We start from the raw sequence: 27,673 nt of genomic DNA on the forward strand, positions 1-27,673 counted from the left end.
TTCTGGACTCGGATAACAGATTTAATTCATAGACAACTATCAAAACCCAGAAGTTTTAAATTGCAGGCCTGTGTCCCCTGCCAAGGACGTGGAAAAGCTTTATCTAGAAACTCAGGTTTCACCTCCTAGGTAGGTTCGTTAGGAAGTTTAACCCAGGAGCGTACCCAGATAAACAGTTTAACCCTGGCTTTGTTTTCAGTAGGCAATTAGGGGAGTCTTCTCTTGGCACCGCCGCAAGGCTGGCCTTTGGGGGGGCTCCCAGGGCAGTGTCCTCCAGTTGCAGTCGGTCAGGGCCGGGTGCGGTTTGTACCTAAGCTGCGTTCGTCAGGCGTCTCTGGAGGCAGCTGGAAGGGAGGTACGGATCTGGGAGGGTCTGGGGTCTGAGGAAGCCCCTCTCTGAAGCTGCTCGCATGGGGGCGGGACTGTCACCATGGATTTACCTGGTGGAGTCTATGTGATGTGGTAGGACCTGAATCTGTCTTTGCTGGCCCACAAGGAAGAACTTGCTATCATCCTTAGAAATGTGAGAAGAGAGAGTGGCCTTTTGGACTGTAGTTCAGAGAGGGTTTCCCTGAGACGGAATGTTCTGGAAAGTCCTTTGAATTGTGTCTGGAAGGCTGCAGAGATGTCTCCTGTAGCTCCATGCTGCAGAGATCCTGCAGCTCCATGCTGGAGAGAAAGACACTTGGAGGAAATGACGGGGGTGGAGGCCCGTCAAAGCCCTGAGAAGAGGCAGAGGACAGGCTAGCTGCGGAGGGGACAGGAGGGCCAGGAGGGGCCCAGGAGCCTGCGCACAGCGGCAAAACTCAACTGAGCGTCGTGCTGCAAGCGAAGGAAGGGGAGGAAGTAGGTCGTGGAGGGCATGAAAGGATGGCGACTGCCAGGCCCACCCTCCCTGCCCTGCGTGACCACCTTCCTCAGCAGCCTGTCCTCGGTGCTTCTCTGTGGCCTCAGCAGCGGCCGTCCCACTCACCCTTCCAACGGTCCTCAGCTCCAGCCTTCCCTTCAGAGAGTCTCCCTCCGTTCTGAGGGTGAGGCTTTTGAGGACAACATCATTCAGTCAACAAACATTTATTGAGCACCAGCTGTGTGCCAGCGTGGTTCTAGGAGCTGACAGTAGGGCAGAGAACAACATGGACAGATCACGTGCCTTCAGGGTCAGACAATAAACATAATGGTCTCCCAGGGAAGAGGGCTTCAAGGAGAACAAAGCGGACGTGTGAGAGTCCGGGGTGCCGCTCCTTACGGGGGCACTGGCAGCAGACATCTCAGCAGAGTCCTGACCCAAGTGAGCGTTGCCCCGTGGCCACCGGGGAGATGTACGTTCAAGGCCCAGGGCCAGCCTGTGCAAAGGGTGGACCCCAAGGCAGCAAGGAGGCCATGTGGCTGGGGAGTCAGGAGCAAGGGGCATGGGAGGGGACGAGGTCTGCAAGCAGCTGACACCCAGGACCTGAGCTAAGCATGTGCAAATGTTCAGTCAATCCATTTTGAAAGAAATCACCTTAAGAAAAAATCATTTTAAGAAATTATCATGGAGCCGGTGGAATTATGGGCTCTTGAGCCAGATGCTCCTGGTTGGACTCTGGCTCGGCTCCTGACTGCCATCATGGCCTTGGGCTAGTTCCTTCCTCTGTCCGCAACGCCCATTTTCTCATCTGTAAGATGGGTCACAAGTTACAGAACTGCTTCAGAAGGTTGTTCATGAGAGAAACTGTGACCTCGGAAGCATGATGCTAAGTGAGGAAGCCAGTGGCGGAAGGTCGCAGACGGTGTGATATCCCTCAACACGATGTCCAGAGCAGGGAAATCGACCGGACACAAAGCAGACTAGTGGCCACCCAGGGGATCAGGAGTGGCTAGTTAGTGAATACGGGATCTCTTCTTAGGGGGATGAAAACGTTCTCCAACTACAGAGAGATGATGGTTGTACGACACTGAACGTCCCAGATACCCCTGAATCACACACTTTGGAGTGGTTAATTTATGTTCTGTGAATTTCTCAATTGAAACATTAAGAATAAATGAACAAACTTGCCTCCGGAAAAAGAGTGAATACGATAATACGGGTGGGGCCCTTAGAAAAGTCCCTGCACTTGGCAAATGCTCCTGGATGCTGGAGTCCAGCGGCTGTGGGTCCCAAGTCCGTCTGGGTCACTCACTAGCTGGTCAGGGAGCAAGTTGCCCCATCTGGAAAATGGGGATGCCGCTAACACCTACGTCCCCAGCTTGCTGTGATTAGTGAGGTGATGTCTACACGCGCTCGGTGTGAGGCCAGGCCGGACTGTGTGAGGTGCCACAACTCGTTACGAGGTGCTCTGCCGACGAGTGTGCGGGGAGGCAGTGTACCCAGCGGCCACAGCTCAGACCGGGGCGTTCCACCCACCTGAGCTTACAAAGTCTGCTCTCGCTACGGACAGGACCTTGAGAAGTTCTCTAATGGCTTTGAGCCCCCGTTTCCATACTTGTCAAATGGGGCCTAAGAGTGGTACCCACCTCATACTGGAGAAGCTTCCACTGGATAACGTTCCGTATACAGTGTGCTTAACCCCTAGCAAACACAGTGAATAGTATCTGATTAATGACAGCCCTGCCGTTGGAAACGTACCCACTCCAGCCGGGACGTTAGGGTGCACTTCCTGCCTTGCCCAGATCGCGTGTACCAAGTCACTCCTGCATGTCGTCTCCTTGCTGTTGTAGATTCTCGTCTGTCAGTGGCGGATCGACCCCAAGTGCCGCGGAGGTAGCCTTACCCACATGGACGCGGATGTGCAGAGTAAGCTCTGTGAGGGCAGGGACATGGCTGGCTCGCTCACCGCTAGATCCGCGTATGTACGACAGTGGTGACTGGCACACCGGAGGACTGGGTCGGTATTTGTTGAGTGCATGATGAACATCGGTTGATTTTCCTAAACCAGAGGCGTTGGCTTTGCTATTCAGACCCCGTCGCCTGGCTCCTCTCGCACGGGGGCACCTGGAGGGCTGCTCTGTGGGTAAGAGGGGCAGTCTATACACAGGGTCACCTTGCCGTGTGTCCTTCTCAGGGGCAACACCTGCCGTGTCCCCGTCCCCCGTCTGCCCACTTGTGAAATGTGCTGATGACTCCGTGATGCTGTGGGGGGGTCAGGCTCAGGCACGAAACGATCCTCGGTGCATCGTGTGAGCCACGTGAGAAAGTCTGGCCCAGTCGTATGTGCTGTCGCCGTGACACTGGTCTGGTAGTTTAAAATGGATGCTTTTCTTTTTTTAAAATACCTTGGTTCTTGTGATTTTATAATTAGTGTTTATCTTTCTTTTTTTTCTTTAAAGATTTATTTATTTTAGGACAAGAGAGAGCATGAGCGGGGGGAAGGGCACAGGGAGAGAAAGAGAGAGAGAGAAGCAGACTCCTGGCTGAGCACGGAGCCCTCTGTGGGGCTCGATCTCAAGACCACGAGATCATGGTCTGAGCCAAAGTCAAGAGTCGGACGCTTAACCAACTGGGCCACCTAAGTAGTGTTTTTCTTAATTATAGAAATAGTACATTATCGTTGTAAAAAAAATGCAGACATATACTAAGTAAAGCCCACCTTTCTTTCCCCTGGCCCCTCCCCCAAAATAATCATTATGGCCAATTTGTTGCATATCCTTCTAGATTTATTTCTCTTGTTAAATGTAAATAGGCTCATATGATATGAGTTGTTATGTAACTTTTTTTTGAGTTAAGGTTGTGTCTTACCCTTTCCTCCCATATCAACACCCTTGATCTACCTTATTTCTTTTAAAAGCTGCAGACAGTTGGTAGACCACGATTTGTTAAGCCTTCCTCTCTTTCTGTTTGTGGACATTTACATGGTGTCCAGTGTTCTTCTGTTAGAAGTAACTCAGCAGCAGGAAATCTTGCCTGCCTATCTTTGCAATTACATTAGCATTTACTCAGGAGAAATTCCTCAACCAAGATGCTTGGCTTCTCTGGGCCTCAGTTTCCCCATTTGTGCACAGAGAATACTAATTTTTATCTTGTGAGATAAGATAACATCACATCTGTCAAATACTTAGGACTGTTGGTTGCACATAGTAGGCATTTGATAAATGATACTTTGGGTTCATTTTAAACCGGAATGCATTAAATCCGGCTCAGCTACCCGTTGCAAGTTCATGTTTGAGCTTAGGCCCCAAGGGGATAGTTTAGGTGTTCAGTTAGCTTACTTTCTACTAATCTACAACTGGCCCTTTTCCATCCTTGAAGTGATGACAGTTTGGGTGCTCTTCTCCCCCGTGCTCCCTGCAGCCCTTCTTCCTCAGACAAGAGGCTCCGCGGGCCCCACAGGCCTCCTCGTAGACCTCACTGCTAGCTCCATGCCACCGCTCGGCACCCAACGTGCAGTTGCGGGTGGAGGCTGACCCCGAGCGCCGTGAGGAAGAGAAGGGGTGAGTCTGGAGTCCGTAATGGACACACGGAACCTCTGAGATCACATGGTGGTAGTACAGGTTAAAACAACGTGAGCACTTGTTACATGCCCGCCGCATACTAAGCACACGGGTTAGTGCTTTTAATCCACGCCCCCAGTGTAACGACGGGGAACCTGAGGCTTGCCCAGGCTGCGGGGGCACGGAGCACGGAGCAAGGGTGTGGGTGTCGATGGGGAGTGTGGCCTGTGGTCACTGGCCACTCTCTCCTCACAACGCTGGCGCCAGGGTGGGAGCAGAAAGATTCTTTTCGAGGCACCCGGTGAACGATTGCCAGTGTTAGCCGCTGTGTGTGCGTCCAGCTCCTGCGAAACCGGAGGAGAGAGGAGAGCCGTTCCAGAGGACTGGCCGGGCGGCCAGGCTACTGAGATCCACTGACCACTGAGGCAGGGCTCTGACCATCTGGGGGGCTGGGGGACGTACGCCCAGTCCTTGCTGAGTAACCGGGGTTACTGCTATGAGGTGGCTATCTCTGTGAACAAGACACCCCGCCGCTCCAGCTGGGAAGTCGGGCGCGGTCGCCTCTCTGTCCTTCGGCCACAGGATCATGGAGCACACTCTGTCTTTCTGAGCACCAGGATAACTTCACTCCTCTTTCCCTCTTCTCGGCAATTTCCTTCTGATTACACGTCCACCTCTGAGAGCAGAGCTCAAGTTTGGGTCCAAGTTGGCCACTGTGTTTAATGAAGCCCTGCGTGGTCACCTTGTACGGGTGGACAGAGTTGGCCCAGAGGAAACCCTTGGCTCGCGCCCACATGCAGGATGCAGGGGCCCCCGGGTCACCCAGAAGGCCCAGACTCCCCCAGGGCATTCACCTTCTGCGGGACCCTGGGGGCCCTGCACCCGGGACACGGGCATGATGGGAACAGTACGGGGACTTCAGACTTCTCCTCCCATCTCCCCCACTGGAAGGGGGTCAGGGCCCCAGTGTTGCCATGGCCATGAAGCCAGCGTCCGGAATTGTAAGTAAAACAAAAGCTGGTCGCATTTTGAGCCCTTTTAATCACCTAATGGCGGGGACATCCGACGCCGGGGCTCAGGTTCCAAGGCGAGGCCTCAGCCAGGCCACTGTAACTACAGCCAAGTTTGGCCCAGCTTCTCCGTATTACAGCCGTGACACGGACGCACACAATTGAAGTATTTGAGAACAATGAAATATGCATGGCTATCAGTGACAGCCCCATAAAGTGCAGCAATTAGCCGCGTAATCCGAGAGAGGGAGCCGGCCCTCGGCAGCCCGTGGCTCCCCATTAGTTAAATGCATTTTGTACGTCCTCATCCCATCAAATCAACTAACACTTCCTTTAATTGGTTCATGAATTATACAGCCATCCCGCATTATAATTTAATCGCCTGTAAACATTCATAGGGCCCCACTGTAAAGCGTATCGCGCTCATTAATTCGTTAATTTCAGCAGATGGAAGGGGAGATCGGATGAACGGTGGCAGAACAGAGCGCCTTGGGCAATGGAATAAGGAAAAAAAGGTGGGGGGGCCGTTTAGGTTTTTTAAGGGCTGTCAGAAACTCAATCTGTGAGCTGTCAGCAGCCTGGACCCGGCGCCCACCCCCTCCACTCCACCGACTGCGGGAAGTGACTGGCGGATTCATACGGAGGCTTGTCAACCGTCTTTAAACATCAAGCCAGCGGGTAAACCGAGCCCAATGTAAATTAATTCTTGTCTTACGGGCCCCCCTTTCTCTGTCCCCATGAATATTTCATGGCGGGCAGCATAAATATTAATTCTAATAGCTCTGCACAGTGGTTATTATTTCTGTTTTATGACAAATATTCATAAAATATTCAGGACGCTTTTTTAGAACATTTACACACTTGATTGTGAATTTTCCCAGTTTCCCGAGGACACTGTAAACATATTGGGGTTCTCTTGATGGACTTTTCCCCGTTAATTAATACCACTGGTGATTAATATTTAATCAGATTTAGGTTTTTCGAGAAGTAAACACCTATTAGATTGGAGGGCGGAAGGGGATTGGTTTTCCCCTTCAGTCTGTAAAATGGGAGATTTCTGCTCCCATGAGTCTGTGTCTCTTTGACACCTGGGCGATCTGACAAAGCTAACCCCCTTGCCTTTTTATCTTGAAAACAATATCTATCTTTGTTGCATGTGTCTGTTCTCCTCTTACTTTTTAACCGAGAGCTCTGGCAGCAGCCCAGCTTACTGTAATGAAATTCTTCGGGAGATGCCACTACAGTATTTATGCAAGGATTTAACATAATTTTGAAGTAATTAAAGTGTGGGTTTAACAAACACGGTGGCGGATTCCTTAGGCAAGGCAGCTGTGATTGGGGATGAAGGAGCTTCTGGAATCCACGTGATTTATGTTTAACCCTGAGAGGCAGCTGTGCACGGCGTCCCCGCGAGGCTCTGAGGAGGGGGTCCCAGCCCTGGGGAGCCGGGTGGCCACACAGAGGAGGTGGTGGCTTCCGCCCACGGGGGATCTGAGGCGGGGTCCCACGAGCCTGGAGGCTGGGGCGCCGCCCCCACCTCACTGCACTGGCTCTTCGAAATTGCTTCAGGGTTCACTTTCCCGTGCCCTGATTCTCAGCAGAAGCCTCATGACGCTCTAAAACCACAGGGCATGAAGCCGAATTATTTTACAAATATGAAGGCAGCCGGGAGGGTGGGAAGGAGGGTCCTAGAGTGGCCAGACCTGGAGCCCAGCCTGCAGGCATCACCTAACCTCCCGGGGGCCTGAGAGGTTTTCACCCTTGAAATGGTTAGGATCACAGGACTTGGGTCATGTGCCTCCTGCGAGGATTACATGGGACAACACATGTGTGTAACACGCTTCATACATGCAGTAAGTACGTAAACATTGGCAGGGACCGGAATGGTGATGGGGGTCGTAGCTAATATGAGCCAAAGGCTTAAAATCGAAGCCACGAAGTAAACCATATTTAGGAGAGGTTCATGGAGGCAAACCCCAGCTGTGCAGGGGGTTAAAACAGAAGCTTCCCTGTAGCCCCTTAAAACATAGGGTGGAAAAGTCCAGAATGGAGGTTCTGACCGTGGGCAGAGAAGCGGCAAGGCTGAGGACGCTTCACCAGGGATGCATTCTAACACAGCGTTTGTCACTGATGGAGAGTGGCTCTGAGAAAGGGAACCTCGAAATGAATTCACCTACCCCTCCCTCTGCTCCCTGTCTCGGGACTGCTGACAAGGAGAGGCACTCGTTTCCCAGGGGGTCCAAGGGTCCAAATCTTCCACACCCTGCTCTCTGGTCCTTGAAGCAAATTCCTGCTCCTAGAGCAGTGCCAGGGGCTGGCAGTTTGGGCTGCGAGCAAAGGCGCACGAGGAGGCCCCCTTGCTGTCTGCTGCATTCCCTGATTCAAGTCCCTTGGAGCTGGCCTGCTTGAAGTGGAGAAGATGCCATTGACTCCAGCTGGCTCTGAACCTGTGGGACTCTGCGCAGCCCAACCCCAGAGAGCCACAGCTGAACCACACGTGGGAGTCTGTGGTTTGTGCTGAGGAGGGGGTAGGCTAAGACCTACCTATCCCCCTTCCCTCCCTCCGTTTCCTCCTTCCTCCCTCCCTCCCTTCCATCCTTCCATCCTTCTCTCCTCTTTTAGCAAATTCACAGCAGATTGAGGCAGTCAGCTGCACCAACCCCAGAGCGGCCTGCCTGGGTTTGAGTCCTGGCTCTGCCACTGTGTTAAGACTCTCCAGAGAAACAGAACCAATAGGATGTATATTGTATACAGAGAAAAAAGATTTATCCTAGGGACTTGGCTCATGCAATAGAGAGACTGGCAACTCCCAAGATCTGTGGGGTGAGTTAGCAAAAGCTGGAAGGCTTGAGACCCAGGAAGAGCCAGAAGACAGGAGGGCTTTGGTCTGAACTATTCTGAAGTGAGGTCCAGAGAGCCTTGAGGATGGGGTTGTATAAATGTTGATCCCACCCCCACTTCATCAGATCTGAAGACAGGAAGAAGCCCTTATCCCCACTCGAAGGCCATCAGAGAGGAGGAAGTCTCCCCAGCTGAGGGGAGGGTCAGCCTTGTTGTTCTATTCATGCCTTCAACTGATTGGATGAGGCCCACCCACAGCAGGGAAAGCAGTTTGCTGCCTTCCGTTCAGCTATGTAAATGTTAATCTCCGAAACACTCTCACAGCTACCCCCAGAAGAATGATTGACCAAATATCTGATACTCTGTGGCCCATTCAAGTTGACACATAAAATCAGCCATCATGGGCGCCTGGGTGGCTCAGTTGGGTAAGCAGCTGCCTTGGGCTCAGGTCATGATCCTCGGGTCCTGGGATTGAGCCCCACATTGGGCTTCTTGCTCAGCAGGGAGTCTGCTTCTCCCTCTGCCTCTCTCTCTTTCTCTCAAATAAATAAATAAAATATTTTTTAAAAAGTCAACCATCAGAGCCGCGTTGGAGCTGGTGAGTTTGGGCAGGCCGCGGAACTTCTCCGTCCCTCCATTCTCTCAGCAGCTGTCGTGGACGGGATAATGTTCCCCCTTGTAAGATTGTGATGAGAAGCTGGTCTCAGGTGCGTCGGGCTTAGAAGAGTGCCTGGCATGTTGGCGCATGTGGACAGTCTCTTGTTACGTACGCTCAGCACTTGGTATGGGTTATCATATTTAATCCGTGAACTAACCCTGGGAGGTCCTGTTTCCTTGTAATCCTCATACAGGGACATTCAGAGGGTAAAAGGGTGACCCAGAAGATGACGCTAGAATTTGAACCCAGATCTTTCCGATCTCAGAGCCCATGTTCTGCTGCTCCCCTCTCTCTCCTGCCCCAGGAACTAGCAGTCTGGCGGCGGCACACGTGGGAGCGGGAAGCTGCCACTCAGAGGGGACTGACGACTTCAAGGCTCCTGATACCTTGCAGGGCATATGTCACTGGTTGGGTTCTCCAGGAAGCAGACACTGAGACGGAGTCAGGAGCATCAAAAGCTTGATATGGAGCCAGCTGCTGAACCAGGGCAAGGGGCTGGGGCGGGATGGGGCAGGGGAGCCGTGGGGTCAGGAGGCCGGCCCGACCTGGGCTCCACCAGCCCGGCAGGAGCTCCAGAGCAAGGCTCACCCACAGCGGGCGGCTGCACCGGGCGGGACAGCCAGACCCAGAACGCTATGCCCTTGTTCAGAAGCTGGGGTTAAAATGTCCATCCGGTGGTGAAAGGCTACCCAAAACGAGAGCTGCCCATTCAGTGGAACACCGCTTGGCCATAAGAGGGGATGAAGCTCTGAGGCGCGCTGCGGTGCGGGGATTCTCGGGAACATTAGGCTGCGTGGAAGGTGCCAGGCACGCAGGCCCACGTGATAATCTGTTATTCGTGTGCTTGACGTGCTGGATCTGGGTTATCGTGTTTAACAACCTTGTGGGGTACTCCTCGTTTTTCTCTAGTCTCCTAAATGAAGACTTGGAGGGCTGCGTACGGTATGGTTATATTTATATGAAATGTCCAGAGTAGGCAAATCCGCAGACCAGGAGCCAGGGGCTGGGGGAGGGGAACGGGAGGGATGCCTGTGGGCAGAGGGTTCCCTTTGCAGGGGATGAAAATGCCCTAAACTTAGACCGTGCTGATGGTCGCACAACTCTGTGAATATAGTCAAAATCATCAAGGGGTGAATTATATCTCAGTAAATATGTCAGAAACATGGACACAGGGCTCGAGTCCCAGAAGATACTTATAGCTGGAGGCTGTCAGCCGACCACACTCCTTACGACTGAGCCAGATTCTTTCTTAAAGGGAGATCTGATGGAGCGCCTGTGTGTCAGCCACGCGACGGCCACTGACGAAGTGTCCGCCAGCTCAGATGTTCTTTCGGGACTGCTGCTGACCCGTGGATTTGGACGGGTGTCCACACTGGCGGACTTTGGTGCTGCTTGGTGTTGACCAGCGTTCCTACCGTCAGAGGGGCCCTGAGCCAGCAGGCTGTTGGTGTGGCCAGCAAACACTCTGGGTACGAGCTAGAAGGTGTGGTGTGGCTGGCTAGTGCCCGAGGAAGACTGTGCGTTTCCAGGAACATTCAGGAACTTCGTGTCATGAGCGCATGGAGGAGACCAGCTGGGTCGTGAGCCCCGCCCCTCTCAAACTCAGACCTGGAGCTGGAGGGCGGCCAGGGGGGAGGGGGGTGATCTGTGTGGACCCATGTGGCTGCGTCACACTGCGTGCCTGGAGCAGGTGGTTGACTGGCTGGGAGAGCGTGGGCACAGGTGACACGGGTGTGTGCGCAGCGTCGGGACGAGTTTGGACGTGGGGACTGCCTGCAGCTGGAGGGACCCCGTGGAGAGCTCCCGCGTCTGTGTGTCTGCAGGCGGAGAGCTGCTAGCCCGGAGGGTGTCCTGGCCTGACACACCCGGCCCGTCTTGTCACATCGCTCCCACTAGCGTTCCACTCGCCTCCTGTCATTTTTGCCTTCAGCTCATTCGCCTTTCTCTTTGGGAAAAGTTTGCAGAACTTTCTGGCTTCCGGTGATTTGCATTTCATGATGTCGAGGGAGTGTCTGGGTGGTGGTGTGCAAAGGAATGACTCTCTTTCTTCCCAGTGGTGAAGCAGGCAGAAATTTTAAGATGACTTTAAAATGGAGACCGATTATGCAGGAATTTGATCCCTGGGTCATTCTCCCCAAACCAGACTGCTGCATTTTGTGCGGCGCCTGGTAAACTGCCAGGAGAGCCCGCTGATTTACCAGTTAATGACAGTCAGAGAGAGTTCCTCTTGCCCCTGGAGAGATTTTAGAGCCAGCCAGGGTAGATTTGCCATCATCAATTATGCACAGTTTTAAACAAGAAATGGCCAGCGGGAGCCTCTTTTTTTAAGGAGTGGGGAGCGGGGAGCGAGGGAAGCCGGCGGCTGCTGCCTGAGGGCAGGAGGCACGATGCGTGGGCTTTTCACATGAGGCGGCAAGGCCTGGCCTTTAGTTTTCAAATTGGACACATGTCAGAGTAAAAAATACACAGAGTGAAAATTGTACAGCTCTGGCCACGGCCCGTTCCAGACTCCGGGGAGGGCTTGCGTCCAAACTCTCTCCGGCACCGTGCTATCCTGCACACAGTCTCCACGACAGCTGTGCCGGGAAGCCGCAGCCTGCACCTGTGGCCCAGGACCTGCCGCGAGGATCTGGTGGGGGGTAGTGGTCCCCATGCTGGGGTGCTTCTCTGTCAGGCCTCCCCCGGCATCGCGGTCAACATCCGCCCGCTCACTGTATGCTTACCTGGCCCTTAGCACGTGTCTAGCACGAAGGATGCAGACAAGGCAGCCCCAGCGCCTGTCCTCAGACAGCTCCCGCCTCCCGTGTTCCGCGGCGTGAATTCTCCTGCAGGTGGCCCAAATTTCCTTTTTTTATATCCTGATAGTCTGTGCATAATTCACTTGCTCCTCCTCCCCAGCCCCCGATGCAGTTGTCTCTAGACACGGATGCCACTGCTCTCCACCCTTAGACTGGCAGGAGGTCTTGTCCCGACAAGTCCATAAAAAGTGGTCACTCCCGCTCTGTGCCCTACGAGCGCCCTGCGGGCTGCTGTTGTACAAGGACTGTTTTACAACAGTGTCAGTGTTGTGTGCCCTCTCTGGGTGTCATGTGCGCAAATTCGAGTTAAAGATGAGCAGACCATCCCAAGTGCTGATGCGTGGTGCCGTTTTGCATTTTTCCCTCTGGTTCCCTGCATCAGTGGTGGCCACTGCACAGTCCCCCCGGAGGGAGGACCCCCCCGATTATACTGAAGCCCCAGGGTCGCTGCAGCGTACACAGAAGCGTGAGCTCTGCGAGTGTCCCAGCCCCCAAAAGAAGCTCCGTGTGGCAGAGGCCAGGTCTTCACGTGAAGCTGGAATAGCACCACTGCCTTCCGGTGGGCTCCCCACAGCCCTCCAGGCTCTGAAAGAATTGCGGAAGGAGGGGGCAGTTTGAGCCTTTTTCAGGAAACTGTTTTCCTGGATCAGACTTTCCCAATTTCAACTTCACGTTTGGAAATAACAGGGCAGTTGGGGATCTATTTGTGGCTCTTTCCTTATCTCACTTGTTGTGTATAGGATTCACGTTTTTACATATTCTGGGTACAAATCCTTTATCCAGGTATACGTTTATCAAATGTATTCTCCTGGTCTATGGTAGATCTTTCATTTTCTTAATGTCTTTTGAAGAGCAGAAATTTTAAATGAAATCTGACATTAGTTTTTTTCATTTACAGGTTATGATTTTGGTGTCCTTATAGGAAATCTTTAACACAGGTCACAGAGATCTCCTAGAAGTTCTGTAGTGTTAGGTTTTATATTTAGGTTTGTGATCTGTTTTGACTTAGATTTTGTGTATGGTATGAGGTATGGGTCAAGATTATTATTATCATTAATTGCATTTGGGGGTCTAATTGTTCCAGCCCCACAGGGTGAAAAAACACCTTTATCCATTGAGTTGTGTTGGCACCTTTGCTGAAAAGTAATTGGCCATATCTGTGACAGTCTATTACTGGGCTCTCTTTTGTTCCTTTAGTCTATGTGTCTAACCTTTCACTAACACTCATATTATCCTGACTATTGTAGCTTTGTAGTAAGCCTTGCATTCAATTTGTTCTCTTTCCACGTTGTTTTACTGAATCCAGTTCTTTTCCAGAAACACTCTCCATATAACTTTGAGAGTTAACTGGTGTAGAATCTTCAAAAAAAACCTTGTTGGAATTTTGGTTGGAATTACACTGAATCTACAATTTGGGGAGAACTGACAATTTAACAATATCGAATCTCTGAGTCCATGAACATGGTATAACTCCCCAATTTAGTTAAATCTGATTTCTTTCATCACTGTTTTATAGTTTTCAGTACACAGATCTTATTTTGTTAGCTTTACATGTATTTCATTTTTATACTATTGTAAATGGTACTTTTTGAAAAAGAGTTTTAATTTATTTATTTGAGAGAGAGAATGCAGGGCGAGGGGCAGAGGGAGAGGGAGAAGCAGACTGTCCACTGAGCAGGGAGCCCAGCATGGAGCTTGATCGCAGGACCCTGAGATCATGACCTGAGCTGAAGGCAGACACTTAACTGACTGAACCACCCAGGTGTCCCTGTAAATGGTACTTTAAAATTTCAATTTCTTTTTTTTCTTTTTTTTTAAAAGATTTTATTTATTTATGTGACAGAGAGACAGCCAGCGAGAGAGGGAACACAGCAGGGGAGTGGGAGAGGAAGAAGCAGGCCCCCAGCGGAGGAGCCCGATGTGGGACTCGATCCCGGAACGCCGGGATCATGGCCTGAGCCGAAGGCAGACGCTTAACAACTGCGCTACCCAGGCGCCCTCTAAAATTTCAATTTCTAATTGTTTGTTGCTGGTACCTTGAAAGTCAATTTATTTTTTTGTACATTGATTTTGTATCCTGTGAATTCACTAAACTTACTTATTAGTTATAGTAACCTTTTTGAAGATTCTTTGGTACTTCTATTTAGATGATTATGTCATCAACAAATAGAGACAGTTTTATTTCTTCCCTTTCAATTTGTATGCACGTTTTTCCCTTTTCTTGTCATATTGCATTAACCAGGATTTCTGGTAGGATGTTGAATAGAAGTGGTGAGAATGGACAACCTTACCTTGTTCCCAGTCTTAAGGGAACATTCAGTCTTTCACCATTAAATATGATGTTAGCTGTAGTTTTTTTGTAAATATCCTTTATTGGGTTGGGGAAGTTACCTTCTATTTCTACTTTGCTTTGAGTATTTATCAGGAGTTGACATAAAATCTTGTTAAATGCTTTTCCTGCATCTGTTGAGATGATTGTATAGTTTTTCTTCTTTAATATAGTAGAGTACATTGATTGATTTTTGCATGTTTTGGCTTTCATTCCCAGGCAAAACCACACCTAGTCGTAATGTATTATCCTTTTTATACATTGCTAGATTCAGTTTGTTAACATTTTATTGAGTGTTTTTGCTTTTGCATTCTTTTTTTTTTTTTTAAAGATTTTACTTATTTATTTGACAGAGATAGAGACAGCCAGCGAGAGAGGGAACACAAGCAGGGGGAGTGGGAGAGGAAGAAGCAGGCTCATAGCGGAGGAACCCGATGTGGGGCTCGATCCCGGAACGCCGGGATCACGCCCTGAGCCGGAGGCAGACGCTTAACCGCTGTGCCACCCAGGCGCCCCTGCTTTTGCATTCTTGAGCGATATTGGTCTATGGTTTCCTGTAGTGTCTTTGTCTGGTTTTGGATATCAGGGAAAGGCTGCCTAATAAGGTAAATTCTATTCTCTCCTCCTCTGTCTTCTGAACGTTTGTGTAGCATTGGCATTACAGTTAGTTTAGAATTAGTACTATCCTATGGTTCATATTCTTTGGTCTATCCATTTATTTGTACACATGTGTATATTAAGAACCTCATTAAATTGTAAGGTTATTTAAGGCCAGAGAGCCACCCCTCCCCCTGCCTTTACCATCATGTCTATAAACTACACCATAGCACTTATTTTTTATTCAGATAAAATATACTTAATGTAAAATTTACTCTTTTAGCCATTTTTAAGTATATGGTTTGGTAGCAGTACGTACATTCACAGTGTTGTGCGACCTCACCACCATCCATCCCCAGAACTTCTTTCATCTTCCTCATCTGCAACTCTGTCCCCATTAGACACTAACTCCCCATCCCACCCCCCATCCCCTGGCGCTCACCGTTCTGTGTTCTGTCTCTGTGAATTCGATTCCTCTAGACACCTCGTAGAAATGGAGCCAAACAATTGTCAACCTTTTGCGTCTGACTTACTTCACTTAGTGCAATGTCTTCAAGGTTCATCCGCGTCGTAGCGGCTGTCGGGATTTCATCCCCTTTTAAGGCTGAAGAATATTTTATTGTGTGTATACGCCACATTTTGTTTATCTAGTCATCCATCGATAGACATCTGGGTTATTTCCACCTTTCGGCATGGTGAATAATGCCGCTGTGAACTTGGGTAGGCAAATGTCTGTTCCAGTGCCTGCTTTCCCTCGTTTTGGATGTACACTCAGAAGTGGAATAGCTGAATCGTAGGGCCCTATGTTTACTTTCTCGAGGAACCACCACGGCCTTTTCCACAGTGCATTCCCACTAGCAATGCACGAGTGTTCCACTTTCTGCATAGCCTCGCCAGCACTTGTTATTTGCTGGCTTTTTATAACAGCCGTCCAAATGAGTGTGAAGTGGTCTCATTGTAGTTATGCCCTGGTGCTTTGCATAGGGTTCTGCCCCTAGTGGAGGCTTGCAAGGGGTTAACAAGGGCAGAGCCCTGCCTCTGGGCAGTAGTGGGAACCATTTTTATTTCAAGTCAGTTATATATCGTATCTCTCAATTTACCAAATCCATGTGTGGGTCCAGAGAAGGTTCCATCCCTCAACTTCCAGAGAATTTAGTTCTGGAGCAGGTGGTAAGCTTCAAGGCCTTTGAGAAAGGTTTCCTTTGCTCCCCAAACAGAACCCCAGGCAGCGTGGCCAGAGGGGGCACCATGAGGGTGAGTCAAGAGATCCCAGCTGCCATTGGGTATCAGGCACCAGTGCCCTGGGTGGCGGAGTATGAGCCCTGATCTCTCTGGGTCTCAGTTTCCCCCCTTGTACACTGAGCGGATCGGATCAGAGCACTGGTTCTCGGCCTTGACTACTTACTGTAGTTGCTCGTCTCCATTCCCAGGCCTCATCTTGGGCCAATTATAGCTGAAGCTCCAGGGGGCAGGGACCAGGCCTCAGTATTCCCGAAGCTCCTTTGGTGGTTCCAGGATGTGGCCAAGGGTGACGTCTGGGATTAGAGCCCTGGTTCCCACCCCCGCCTGAGCACTCGGTCACCTGAGCTGCTGATTTACAAATATGGGTCTCCTGGTCCTGCCCCTGGAGGTTTTGGTTTGATAGTTCTGAGAGGGGTGCCCAGAATCTGTATTTCAGGCAAGTCCTCCCCATGATTCTCAACACCAGACACATCTTGAAAACATGGGAAGGGGGCAGCTCTTCTTCAACCTGGTCGTGTGTAGGAGTCACTGTGGATCTGGTAACAGTGTAGACTCCCAGTTCCGTGGGTGCTGGGCTCCCAGGTGGTGCTGGTGCTGCTCAACGGGGACCCCACTTTGAGTAGCGAGGGAGTAGAGGCCTCCCAGGGGGCCTTCCGCCTCCCTCCTGAGGCCTCCGTCGGCCTGAAGCTCTGCAAGCCCCCAGGCAGGTGTAGCCCTCGCCCCTGGTGAGTCCTAGCAGCCCCGCGCTCCCCGCAGGGGGTGCTGCTGCCTGCCACCCTGCTTTGGGTAGTCTTGGCCGTCTTTGCTGTCTCCGTACTCTGTCTCCGCTGGCTGTGTAACCGTGTCAATGAGAGCAGAATGCAAAACCCCGGCCAGGTGAGGCACTCATGGGATCGGGCATCTCTGCAGGGCTGCTCAGGCTCCCCACTCCACCCTGCCCCCGGCTCTGGCACCGCGGCTCCAGGAGCCCGGCTAATCAGAAGCTTCCAGCGTGGAAGCACAGCTCCTTCTCCAGTGCGGCTTTTCCCAGCGACGTGTTTCAAGTACCAATTTGGTGTCCTTGCGCTTCTGATCCTGCCAGCCTTTCACAAGCCATTCCCTTGAATGACGACAAGCAGTCTTGATATGCTGGGTTAAAAAAATCTTTCAATTGGGGCTTGTTTGTTTACGAAACAGCATCAATTATCAGGGATTTCCAAACTGGCTTCCTTTCTACTGGCGTCTGCATCCGGAGTGGCGCCGCCAGCCGCGGTGACAGCCGTGTTTTGGTGTTGCTGTTGGGCCTCGCAAGTCTCGGGGGTGGGAGGGGGGGCCCAGCGTGTTTGGAGCTCGAGGGATAAAAGCTCGTTGAAACACCTGTGCTCCCCTGTTCAGACGCTCCCCGATCTCGCATGTTTTATTCGGTGGCTGTTATTTTGCAGCACGTTGTGAATGGAAATCATTATCAAGAACATGTGCAGGAAGAAGTGGGTTTTCGTGGCTCCTGGACCCCAGGCTGCAGGGGAAGCCACTGCGCGCGCTCCGTGGAGGGGCAGCTGCGGCTTTCATCAGGAACCAGCGAGGGGCTTCTTGGCAGCTGGGCAGAAGCAAACCTAAGCAAACAGTGTGGGCAAAATGAGGCAGAGAGACGAAAGGCAGGGGGAGAACTTGCCTTGAAGGAGAGAGAGTGTTTGGCTCAGGGACTCACAGTTTTTTAAAGTTTACACATTTTCTACAAGCAAGCGGCATCTAAGAGACTAGGAGAAGTATTAGGTGTCCTTTGGGGGACAACTGCAGGAAACCCAGCTCAAACCAGCTTAAGCAAAAGAAGAGATTTATGTACTCATGTCAGAGAAACATTGAGGGCTGTGTCGGCATCAGGTACAGCTTGATCCAGGGCCCCAGACCGTGTCTCTCCTCTCTCTCAGGGTGGGCTTCATTCTCAGGTAGGCTTTATCTGGGTGCAGGCCCCAGCCAGCACCAGGTCCCATACCATCAGCTTAGCAGCACCAGCAAAAAGGAAGCTCCTTTCTGGCATGCCACGGTGCAGCCTCTCATTGGCCTGGCTTGGATCAGCTTGCTTCCTGATCCAATTCCTGTGGGCAGGAGGAGCTGGCACTCAGACTGGCCGCCCCTCGGGCCTTCCTCATGCCCAGCCTTGCAGCCTTGGGGTGGGTTAACTTCAACCATGTCACAGGGATGAGAGAGGACCAGGGTGGCTCCCAGGGGGAATCAGGACCATCAGCAGGCCTCTGTAAGCCCAGGGAAGCAGCAAGTGCCTGCGTGCAGCACGTGGAGCGGGCCAGCTGCCCCCTCCTCAGGCGGCCACGGCATGTCCTTCATCTCAGTAAAACAGGCAGCTTTGACTCACATCAGTGACCCAGAACCATCTTTAAAGATTGGCACCCCTTGGGGTGTCTGGGTGGCTCAGTCGGCTAAGCATCTGCCTTCGGCTCAGGTCATGATCCTGGGGTTCTGGGATTGAGCCCCACATTGGGCTCCCTGCTCAGGGGGAGCCTGCTTCTCCCTCTGCCCCTCCCCCTGCTTGTGCTCGCTCTCCTTTATGCTCTTTTTCTCTCTCGCTCAAATAAATAAGATCTTAAAAAAATTAAAAATGGTACCCCTTCAGGGCACCAGAGTGGCTCAGTTGGTTAGGGGACCGACTCTTGATTTCAGCTCAGGTCATGATCTCAGGGTCGTGAGCTCGAGCCCTGCATCAGGCTCCATGCTCAGCAGGGAGTCCGCTGGAGATATTTTCCCTCTGCCCATCCCCCACTCTCTCTCTCAAGCAAATAAATAAATCATAAAAAAAAGTAAAAAAGAATTGGCAGGCCTTCTTAATATCCAAGATGTCTAAAGAACGCCCACAGTTCAACACCAAAGAAACAAATAATCCAGTTAAAAATGAGCAGAGGACCTGAATGGGCATTTTTCTGAAGAAGACATCCAGATGGTGGATAGACACATGAACAGACGCTCCACATCACTCATCGTCGGGGAAATACAAATCAAAACCACAGTGAGATACGACCCACACCTGCCGTTATGGCTAAAATCAACAACATGAGAAACAGCCAGTGCTGGCGAGGATGCGGCGAAAGGGGAGCCCTCGACTGCGGCATTATTTACCGTGGCCACGATACGGAGGCAGCCCAGTGTCCACCAGCAGACGCCTGGATAAAGAAGGCGTGGTGTGTAGATACGCCGTGGAATATTCCTCAGCCGTACAAAAGAACAAAATCCTGCCATTCATGACAACTGGATGGACCTAGAAGGAATGATGCTAAGTGAAGTAAGTCAGAGAAACACAAATACCATATGATCTCACTCATATGTGGCATCTAAACAGAAGAAAACAAAATAAATGAACGAACAAAACCCAGAAGCAGACTCATGACTACAGAGAACGAACAGGTGGTTGCCAGAGGGGAGGGACGTGGGGGATGGGCGCAATGGGCGCAGGGGATTGAGAGGTGCACACCTCCAGTTATGAGATAAATAAGCCCCAGGATGAGAAGTGTAGCATAGAGAATACAGTCAATAGTATTGTGATCACTTCTGGCGGTGACTACACTTATCGTAGGAATGGTTCATGACGCATATGTAATTGTCGATTCATGACGCATGTATAATTGTCGGTTCATGATGCATATATAATTGTCGAATCACTACGTTGTGCACATGAAACTAAAATACATTGTGTGTCAACTATGCGTCCGTTAAAAATTTTAAAAAGTGACGTATTTTTTTTTTAAAGATTTTATTTATTTATTTGACAGAGAGAGAGACAGCCAGCGAGAGAGGGAACACAAGCAGGGGGAGTGGGAGAGGAAGCAGCAGGCTCATAGCGGAGGAGCCTGATGTGGGGCTCGATCCCAGAACGCCGGGATCACGCCCTGAGCCGAAGGCAGATGCTTAACCGCTGTGCCACCCAGGCGCCCCAAAAGTGACGTATTTTTAAAAAATGGCCCGCTTTTGAGAATCTGAGACCCATGGAGCCATCCCCTCCCAGCAAATACACGTGGTCAACCATTTGCATCTAATTCCGAGGGGACACGGGACCTGGAGGGGTGCCTGGCCCGGAGTCCCTGGCCCGGGTGCTCCCCCAGCCAGCGGGTCCCAGGCTCGGGGGCATCCTGGGCTCCCTCCAGTGCCTGCCGAATCAGCATTTCTGGGCCGGGGTGAAGGCCGCCTTTGTTCTCTAACTCGGACGGGGCAGGACAGCCATCCCGAGGGGGCTCCACCCCGAGAGCGAAGGCCGGAAATCTCATTTGTGTGCGTTCTTCGCGCACTCAGAGCTGCTTCTTGCCTGGGTTTACTGACTTGGAAGTGAAACGAACAGGCTTAGGGCTCACGGGGAGTGCTTGTCACTGGTGTCGTCGTCACTGATGTTGTCGCCAGTGGAGGGTGCGCACATCAGTCATCGAACCCAGATGTCCGTGATGATGACCCCATTGAGTCCTGTGTGTCGGTTCCGCATGGCAGGCGGTGAACTCGGGAGCTTACTGCAATGCTTGGCACACAGCAGGCATCCAATGAATGCACGTATGGTCAATCACAGGGTGAATAAGTGCGGGTGAGCGAGCAGTGGAATATTGCAGAAGTTAATTCTTTAAAAACACTCTGGGATGGTTTCACACTAGAAGGCACGGCCTGCGTTAGACATGTGAGAGGCGCCGTGAACCTTTGGCCCTTCACCCCCCACCCACCCGTCCCACCCAGAGGGCCCGCCCTTCTCCTCTGTCCCATCTGCCGACCCTGGCGCCACTGACATCGGGGCTGTAATTCTCTGCGCGGGGACTGTCCTACATTCTAGGGTGCTGCGCATTATCCCTGACCTCCAGCCGCTAGATGCTGTAGCTCCCAGCTCCTTGTGACGACCACAAACGTCCCACGGATTGCCGAATGTCTTCTCGAGGAAAAATCACCCTCGATCGAGAATCCCTGTCCTCCAGTTTTATATGAAAAAAGGATCCCGTTGCCAAAAAGCAGGGCTTTGGCCTTTTGCAGTAGGGACTTAGGAGAGACCGGGGTTGTCAGCAGTGGGCACTGTGTCTTTCCTGCTGGGCTCTGATCTGCGCTGTTTCCTTTTGAAGGCCCTGCTCCCTTGGGTCCGGGGCTCCTTTGTGAAAGAGAAAGTGGGGGAGCTGAGAACAACCCCAGCTCTGCGGGAGGGCACGGCAGCCAGGGGCCTGAACTCTCGGGAAGGCTGTCCTGTGACAAGAAGGATGATGTTTCAGCCTTAGCTGCCGCATTTGAGCGCCGACTGTGCACAGGCCCTGCACTTGGCTTGGCCCGCGCCTCCTGTCTTCAGATCGTCAGTACCAGGGAACTGTCGTTAGCCCATTTTGCAGCTGAGCAAACTGAGTCTGAGAGAGGCTGTGTGAGTGGCCCAAGGCCACATGGCAAGTCCGTGGTGGAGGTGGATTCCTTTTTTTTTTTTTTAAGATTTTATTTATTTATTTGCCAGAGAATGAGAGTGAGCGAGCGAGAAAGAGAGCACAAGCAGGGGGAGCGGCAGGCAGAGGGAGAAGCAGGCAGGGAGCCTGATGCGGGCCTCGATCCCAGGACCCTGGGATCCTGACCTGAGCCGAAGGCGGACGCCTCACCGACTGAACCCCCCAGGCACCCCTGGAGGTGGAGTCTAACCCGAGCTTCCACGGCAGGGAGGCCTCTGCCTACATCTCTCCCCGGTGACCTTGGAGAGCTTGGTACCCGGAGCCCCTGAAAGACTCCTGAGGCTCCGCCCCTGTGCGGGGAAGACGCGGCCCTGGTCGCGGGTGCCCAGAGTCCAGCCCAGGGTCCCCTCCGGCTGACGTGGTGCTGTTCTCTCCCCGTAGGGTGTTTTTCCTGAATGTGCCATTCGATTCTGTCATTGAGCGGCTGACCCTGAGGAGAGTCGATCCCGTCACGGGAGAAAGGTTTGTGCCCGGCCCCGGGGGTTGGCCCTCTGAGGGCCCTGGGGCTCCGGCCCTGCTGGGGAGCCTGCCCCGTCCGTCCAGCTGACTGATGATGCCACAGCAGGATGGGTCTGGGGATGACGCTGACAGAAGACTCTAGAAAGGGGGTCCCTCCAGTCCGTTTCTCTGGCCAGTGTCTGTGGACCCTCTGCCCGAAGAGTAGCCAGGGAATGAACGTCCGAGGTGAAAGCGGCAGTGCTGACCCAGCATGGGACGTGGCCGGAGTGGGCGGGTGCCTCCGGACACCTCTCGAGGTGATGCACGCTGCCGACGTAGCTGCTGCACTAAGGTCCGCGTGGGAACCGGCCCGCCTGGGGCCACCGAGTCACAAGGCGAACTCGGAGTTTCGTCCTGCAGTCCCACCAAGTACAGTCCCCGTGTCGGGGCTGCAGCGCCGTCGGACGTCCCCACGATGTAGAAGCTTCCATCCTCTCGCACCCAGGGCCACGTTTCTGGGGGGGGACTCAGGAGTGAAGCGGGGAGGGGCGGGAAAAGAAATACCAGGATTTTTCAAAACTAGAGGCTGATTTCTCGTCCTTGCTGCCAAGGACGGTCTCACGGACCCAAATCAAGTGCAATGGCCTTCATGCCGCCCTGCCCCTGGGGTCCCTCCCGCAGTGACCGTCTGTGGCCCTTCCTGTCCTCTCTGCTCACAGTCGCTGTTACTATGGACCACTCCCCCATTCGGCTGCAAGCTCTAGGAGCACAGAGCCAACATTGTCTTGCTTGCCTCGCATTGCCAGGAGCAGATAATTCAGACAGATAGCAGATGCTTGATAAATACTCTTCACAGGGAAGAAGAAAAGGGAGAAAGGAAGGGGAAGAAAGAAAGAAAGGAATTGGGGACTTAATATATTCTATTCTGTCCACCTGTCCCTGGCCTGCATCCTCCCCCAGGGGAGGGGCCATGCTTTGCGTCTGTGGAACACCAGGGCCTGGCCGAGGACGTGCACACAGCCGGCGTACCGTAAATGTTTGGTGGTGGTGGGGACGGTGACCAACTGGGTCAACAGGGGGACGGAAGGCCCCTTCTTCCCCTGCCCTCTGGGCCAGACCGTAGGTCACCTGCTTCCCCCGCTCTCTCATAGGTACCACCTCATGTACAAGCCCCCTGCAACCATGGAAATCCAGGCCCGCCTCCTGCAGAACCCAAAGGATACTGAAGAGCAAGTCAGGGTCAAAATGGATCTGTTCTACCGGAATTCCGTGGAGCTGGAGGAGTTCTATAAGCGCGCCATCACCGTCAACGCGGACCAGGACCCGTACACAGTGTTTGAATACATAGAGAGTGGGATCATTAACCCTCTGCCCAAGAAAGTCCCCTGATGGGCTCCGAGCAGGGAGCATCCCGCAGGGAAGCAAAGTTAGTGCCCTCCCCAACCTCCCGGAACCTCGGCCGAGCCAATAAAGAGTGCTGGGTGCAGTCTTGCGTGTCCTCAAGGTGAGGTGGCGAGAAGGTGGCCTTGTTTCGGGGTCTGGGACCACGGGACGGACCAAGCCCAGGGAGGCAGCGGAGTGCAGCAGGGCGCCGGGACCCACGCACCGTGCGCCCTCGGATGACGAATGGACCCTCAGAGCCTCACTTACAACCAAAGCAGGGGTCATGCCAGTCCCTGCTCATGGGGCGCAGGGAAAGCTCTCAGCCCAGTGCCAGGCACACGCAAGCGCTCAAGAAATTTTTAAAAGCCCCCCTCTCTCGAGCAGCCCCGTCCCTTAGTGCTGGGCACGCCCGCTCCCTGCACCGCCCAGCCCGCAGCCCCTGGGCCGCAGGGGTTACTGAGCGCTTGGAACGTGGCCAGCGCCACGAGGAGATGGTTTTTAAACTGCACTCAATTTTTACTAACTTACATATAAATAGGTACAGGTGGCTTCCTGGCTGCCGCGTGGGAGAGCGCGTTTCTCAACACACTTAACTGTTGCTTGAGATGTGCTGGAACCCGGGCGCCTGGGTGGCTGAAGCGTCCGACTCCTGATTTCGGCTCGGGTCATGATCTCAGGGATGTGAGACTGAGCCCCGCGTTGCTTAAGGTTTTTTCTCTCTCCCTCTCTAAAAAAAAGAATGTGCTAGAACCACTCAGAAGCCTGTTCTCAGGTCCCAGGGAAACAGCGCCTCTGGGGCCTGCAGAGTTTGCAGTACACGGGCGTGGACAGCAGGGGGATAGGATGGCGACATCCTCGGCTGATCCGTGAGCTCCCCCTCCTCCCGCCTCCCGGGTGATCTCCCCAGCCGTAGAAGAGGACCCTGAAGCCACAGAGGGTAAGTGACTTGCTTCAGGTCCCCTGGATGCACGCGACCCCTGAACCTGGTGCTCTGGAACTCTGCCTGTGGGGCCTCGGCAGGGACCGGCCCCAGACTGTGGTTCCAGCCTCTTGGCTCTGAGGGTGTTTAGGTACTCTGGGCCGCAGGCCTCAGGCCCCTTCTAGCCTGGGGTGGCCCAAACCCCTCCAGCCACGGTCTGACCCTGGTCCCGGCCATGGCAGCCAGTAACCACAGCAGCCAGCAGCTGGTGGGGGTCGAGCCAAGCCCCAGGGCCTGCTCTCTTGCTCCTGCAGGCAGGGCGAGCCCAGACCTGCCCCGTCAGGCCTCACAGGTGTCCTGGCCTCTCTCCAGAGTGGTGTCCTGGCCTCCGCAGCTTCCCTTCTGCTGGGTGACTCAGCCCTCAATCCTCTCTTCTTGCCCCGTTCAGGCACTGGGTCTCACCTCCTGAAACTCCATCAGGGGCCTTCCCCTCCCAGACCCCCCTTCTTCCCAACCCCCGCAGGGAAGGGGGTGTCTACCCTGAAAGTTCCCTGACAGTGGGCTCCTGCCCGTCGTCCCAGTTGCAGACCACACGGCCAGGCTGCAAGCACTCCACGCGTGAGGAGACTGCCCGCTCATACCCGGCACCCCCAGACTGGAGGAGACAGTAAAGCAGGGAGGTGGCCAGCCCTGGCCTGGCTAGGATTGCTTCCCTTACCCCCACTCTACTCCTCTGCTTGTCGTTTCGCATCCCAGAGAACGTGGTCTCATTTTACCAGAACTCTCCCATGAAATAACATTTGGATGTAAATCCTTAGCCAAAGACACAAAACATTCACGTATTCACGTATTAATGCTCATTTTGTGGACGCCCGGCTGTCTGGGCCCGGCCACACCATTAGCTCTTCTTCTGCCGCCGGCCACTTGCCCATCAGAGCGGTTCTGCGTGCTCTGTGCCTGCTCTGAGATGTCCGGGCCGCGGAACCTAGCAGCCTGGGTCCCCATGCTGCTGTGTGATCTCGGGCAGGTTTCTTAACCTCTCTGGATCCTTGTAAGATGAGAAAAATAGTCATTGCCTCCTAGGCAATGCTGAGGAAGTATTGCGGGATTACTTAATGCAGATTAAGGCCAAAAATAGGGTAGGGCACAGAGTACGTGCAGGATGAAGGCCCTGGCTCTGTCTCACCTAATTCACAACTCCGCCAGAGGTCAGTGCTGGTTTTACCCGTAGGTGAGGACACTGGGGCTGGGAGTTCAATGACTTGCCCAAGGCTGCCCGTGGCAGGTGGCAGCGAGGGGTCGGCCCCCCAAGTGCGCCCTATGGGTCCCTGAACTCCACGTGAGCCTGGGGTAGGCACCTGCTTTCCGTGCTGTCGCCGCAGGGCTTGCCGCACAGAGGGGCTCCACGGGGACCAGGATCGCTGTGCTGGTCTCTGCAGTCTCTGCGGCCTCCCGCGCCCGTCAGCATCCTGGCTTCCTCCGGAGCCTGTGGGACAGCGGGGACAGTGCGGGCTTCATTGAGATGCACTGGCATGCGGGCCCCAGGCATGCCCCTCGGGTGTGCGGCAGGCTGGGGCGCAGCGCGGGGTCGGCCCAACACGCTCGGGCTCGTGTAAATCGCTCCCCCGGAAACGGTGTGAGCGAAGCAAAGGGCCTCCTCCCCTCCCTGCCGCCGCCCCTCGTGTTGCTTTGCATACAAAGCTTCCCCCGCTCCTCGCTCCTCGCTGCGAGGCTGCCCGCGGGCCCGGCCCCTCTAACCAGCCCTCAGCTCCAGCCCCCAGACCAACTGCGCGGCCGGCCTGGAGTGTGTGAGCATCGAGTTCCAGCCCCTGCGATGCTGGGTCTGGGGCTCCCCGGCCCCGAGAGGCCCAGTCCCGAAGCTGGAGGGCAAACAGCTGGCTGATTTCTAGATCAGTGGCTGTGCTTGAAGTTACCCACGGAGTCCGATTAACGGTAACTTGCCAGGGAACAAATCGCTTTGCACCTTGTCTTCATTAAAGTAGCTGCTGGGGTGGTTTCCAGTCTCTTTTATCGGAACGTTGTCACCGCGGACTCTCCCTGCCCCTCGGCTCCCAGTGCGGCTTAGGTCTGCCTTTGTGCCTGTCCCCTCCCTTCCATACTCCCCTGGCCATGGAGATCCAGAGGTGCCGAGGCCCCTTTGGGGTGTCTGCCGGCCCCACCCGCAGCCTTCACAGGGCCTTCTACTGGTGGACCAGGTTTACACCTGCTGGGCACTCTGAGCCGGGCAGCCAGCTTCTCTGTCCCGGGAATTTGGGAGGAGAACCAAGGGCAGCTGATGACTGTTCTTGCTGCTGCAGGAGGGAGAGCATGGGGCCCTCCTGGCACGTGCACAGCACAGCGGGGCAACAGAGCGTGAGGCAGGCCCCCGACCGCCTCGTGCACTCGGCCAGTAGCGCGCGCCTCCTGCGTGCCTGGCTCTGGGGAGACAGCACACAAGGATGGACTCTGCCACTGCGAAGCTTCCGCTTTACAAAGATGAAGAGAGAGAGACGAGAGGCAAAGAGAGGCCATCTCATTTCCCATGGTTCCTGAGCCCCATCTCTGCCCTGTCCTCCCAGCATGCTCCCCTTCTTGTGCCTCGGGCGCCAGACCCGGGTCTCGGGCGTAGCCACGTGCTTAGGACTAGACTAGACGGGTGCCCAGGAGCTGGTGGAGCGGGCAGGGGAGACTTTAAATGAAGCCAGGTTGGGGCAGCCCCCCAGGGGAGGTGAAGGGGACTCGGAAGCTGAGCTGAGGCTCATATGAGGATTCACCGGAACGGGGACAGTGACATATTTGACCATGGAACATACTTCCATTTTAAAAATAATTATAAATATTTTTATTACTGCAACGTTACTTATAAAATACCCAAACAACACAAGAGAAGCATATCACATAGGATGTGCAGTCCCACCCTTGCCACGATAAAACCCTTGATTGTCATTCACCAGAGATAAGTTGAGTGAAGTTTGGGTGGGTGGATGGATGGACAGGTGGGTGGGCAGGTGGGCGGATGGCTAGATAGGTGGGGATGAACACCAGTGTTTTAAAAATTGTAGTAACAACACTAAGCATGAGATCTACCCTCTTAACGAATTTTTCAGTGTACAATACAGTATTTGTGAGTTGTACAGCTGGTCTTCAGAGCTTTTTTTAAAGATTTTATTTATTTGAGAAAGAGAGAGGGAAGCAGACTCCCTGATGAGTGGGGAGCCCGATGTGGGGCTCGATCCCAGGATCCCAGGGTTGTGACCTGAGCCGAAGGCAGATGCTGAGCCGACTGAGCCCCCGGGTGCCCCTGAGTTGTCTTTATGATTGAATTATGAGTTCCTTAAATGTTCCCGATCTAAGTCCCTTATCAGATGTAGGACGTGGAACTATTGCTCCTGCTCCTGCGTTGTCTGCCCCCGTCTGGATGGGCTACTGTGTGTCACACAAAAATTCACGTTGACAGGTTCTGTTTGGTTTTTTGTCACTCACAGTTCTGGTGTCACATCTGGGAAGATTTTGCTGGATCCAAAGTCACAAAGACTTTACTCTCTTCTTTTCCCCTGAGAGTTCTGTAGTCTGGGCTCTTACGTTTGGGCCAGTGGGCCGTCGTGAGTTAACT

General features: G+C 53.3%; 1 protein-coding gene across 2 annotated transcripts in view; it reads left to right on the top strand.

Annotated features, from left to right (window-relative positions):
• AK8 (adenylate kinase 8) overlaps window positions 1-27,194 on the top strand; it is a 121,869-nt gene extending 94,675 nt beyond the window's left edge. For both annotated transcript variants that reach the window (XM_045771027.2, XM_045771028.2), the window contains 2 exons: window positions 21,702-21,782; window positions 22,910-27,194. In XM_045771027.2, coding sequence (XP_045626983.2) covers window positions 21,702-21,782; window positions 22,910-23,147 — 319 coding nt within the window. In that variant the 3' untranslated portion in view covers window positions 23,148-27,194. The remainder of the gene's footprint in view (window positions 1-21,701; window positions 21,783-22,909) is intronic.
• The last annotated feature ends 479 nt before the right edge of the window (window positions 27,195-27,673 follow it).

The sequence above is a fragment of the Ursus americanus genome, chromosome 18 (assembly GCF_024610735.1).
Source record: "Ursus americanus isolate L20-20 chromosome 18, mUrsAme1.1.p, whole genome shotgun sequence".
In the NCBI taxonomy this organism is placed as follows: Eukaryota; Metazoa; Chordata; class Mammalia; order Carnivora; family Ursidae; genus Ursus; species Ursus americanus.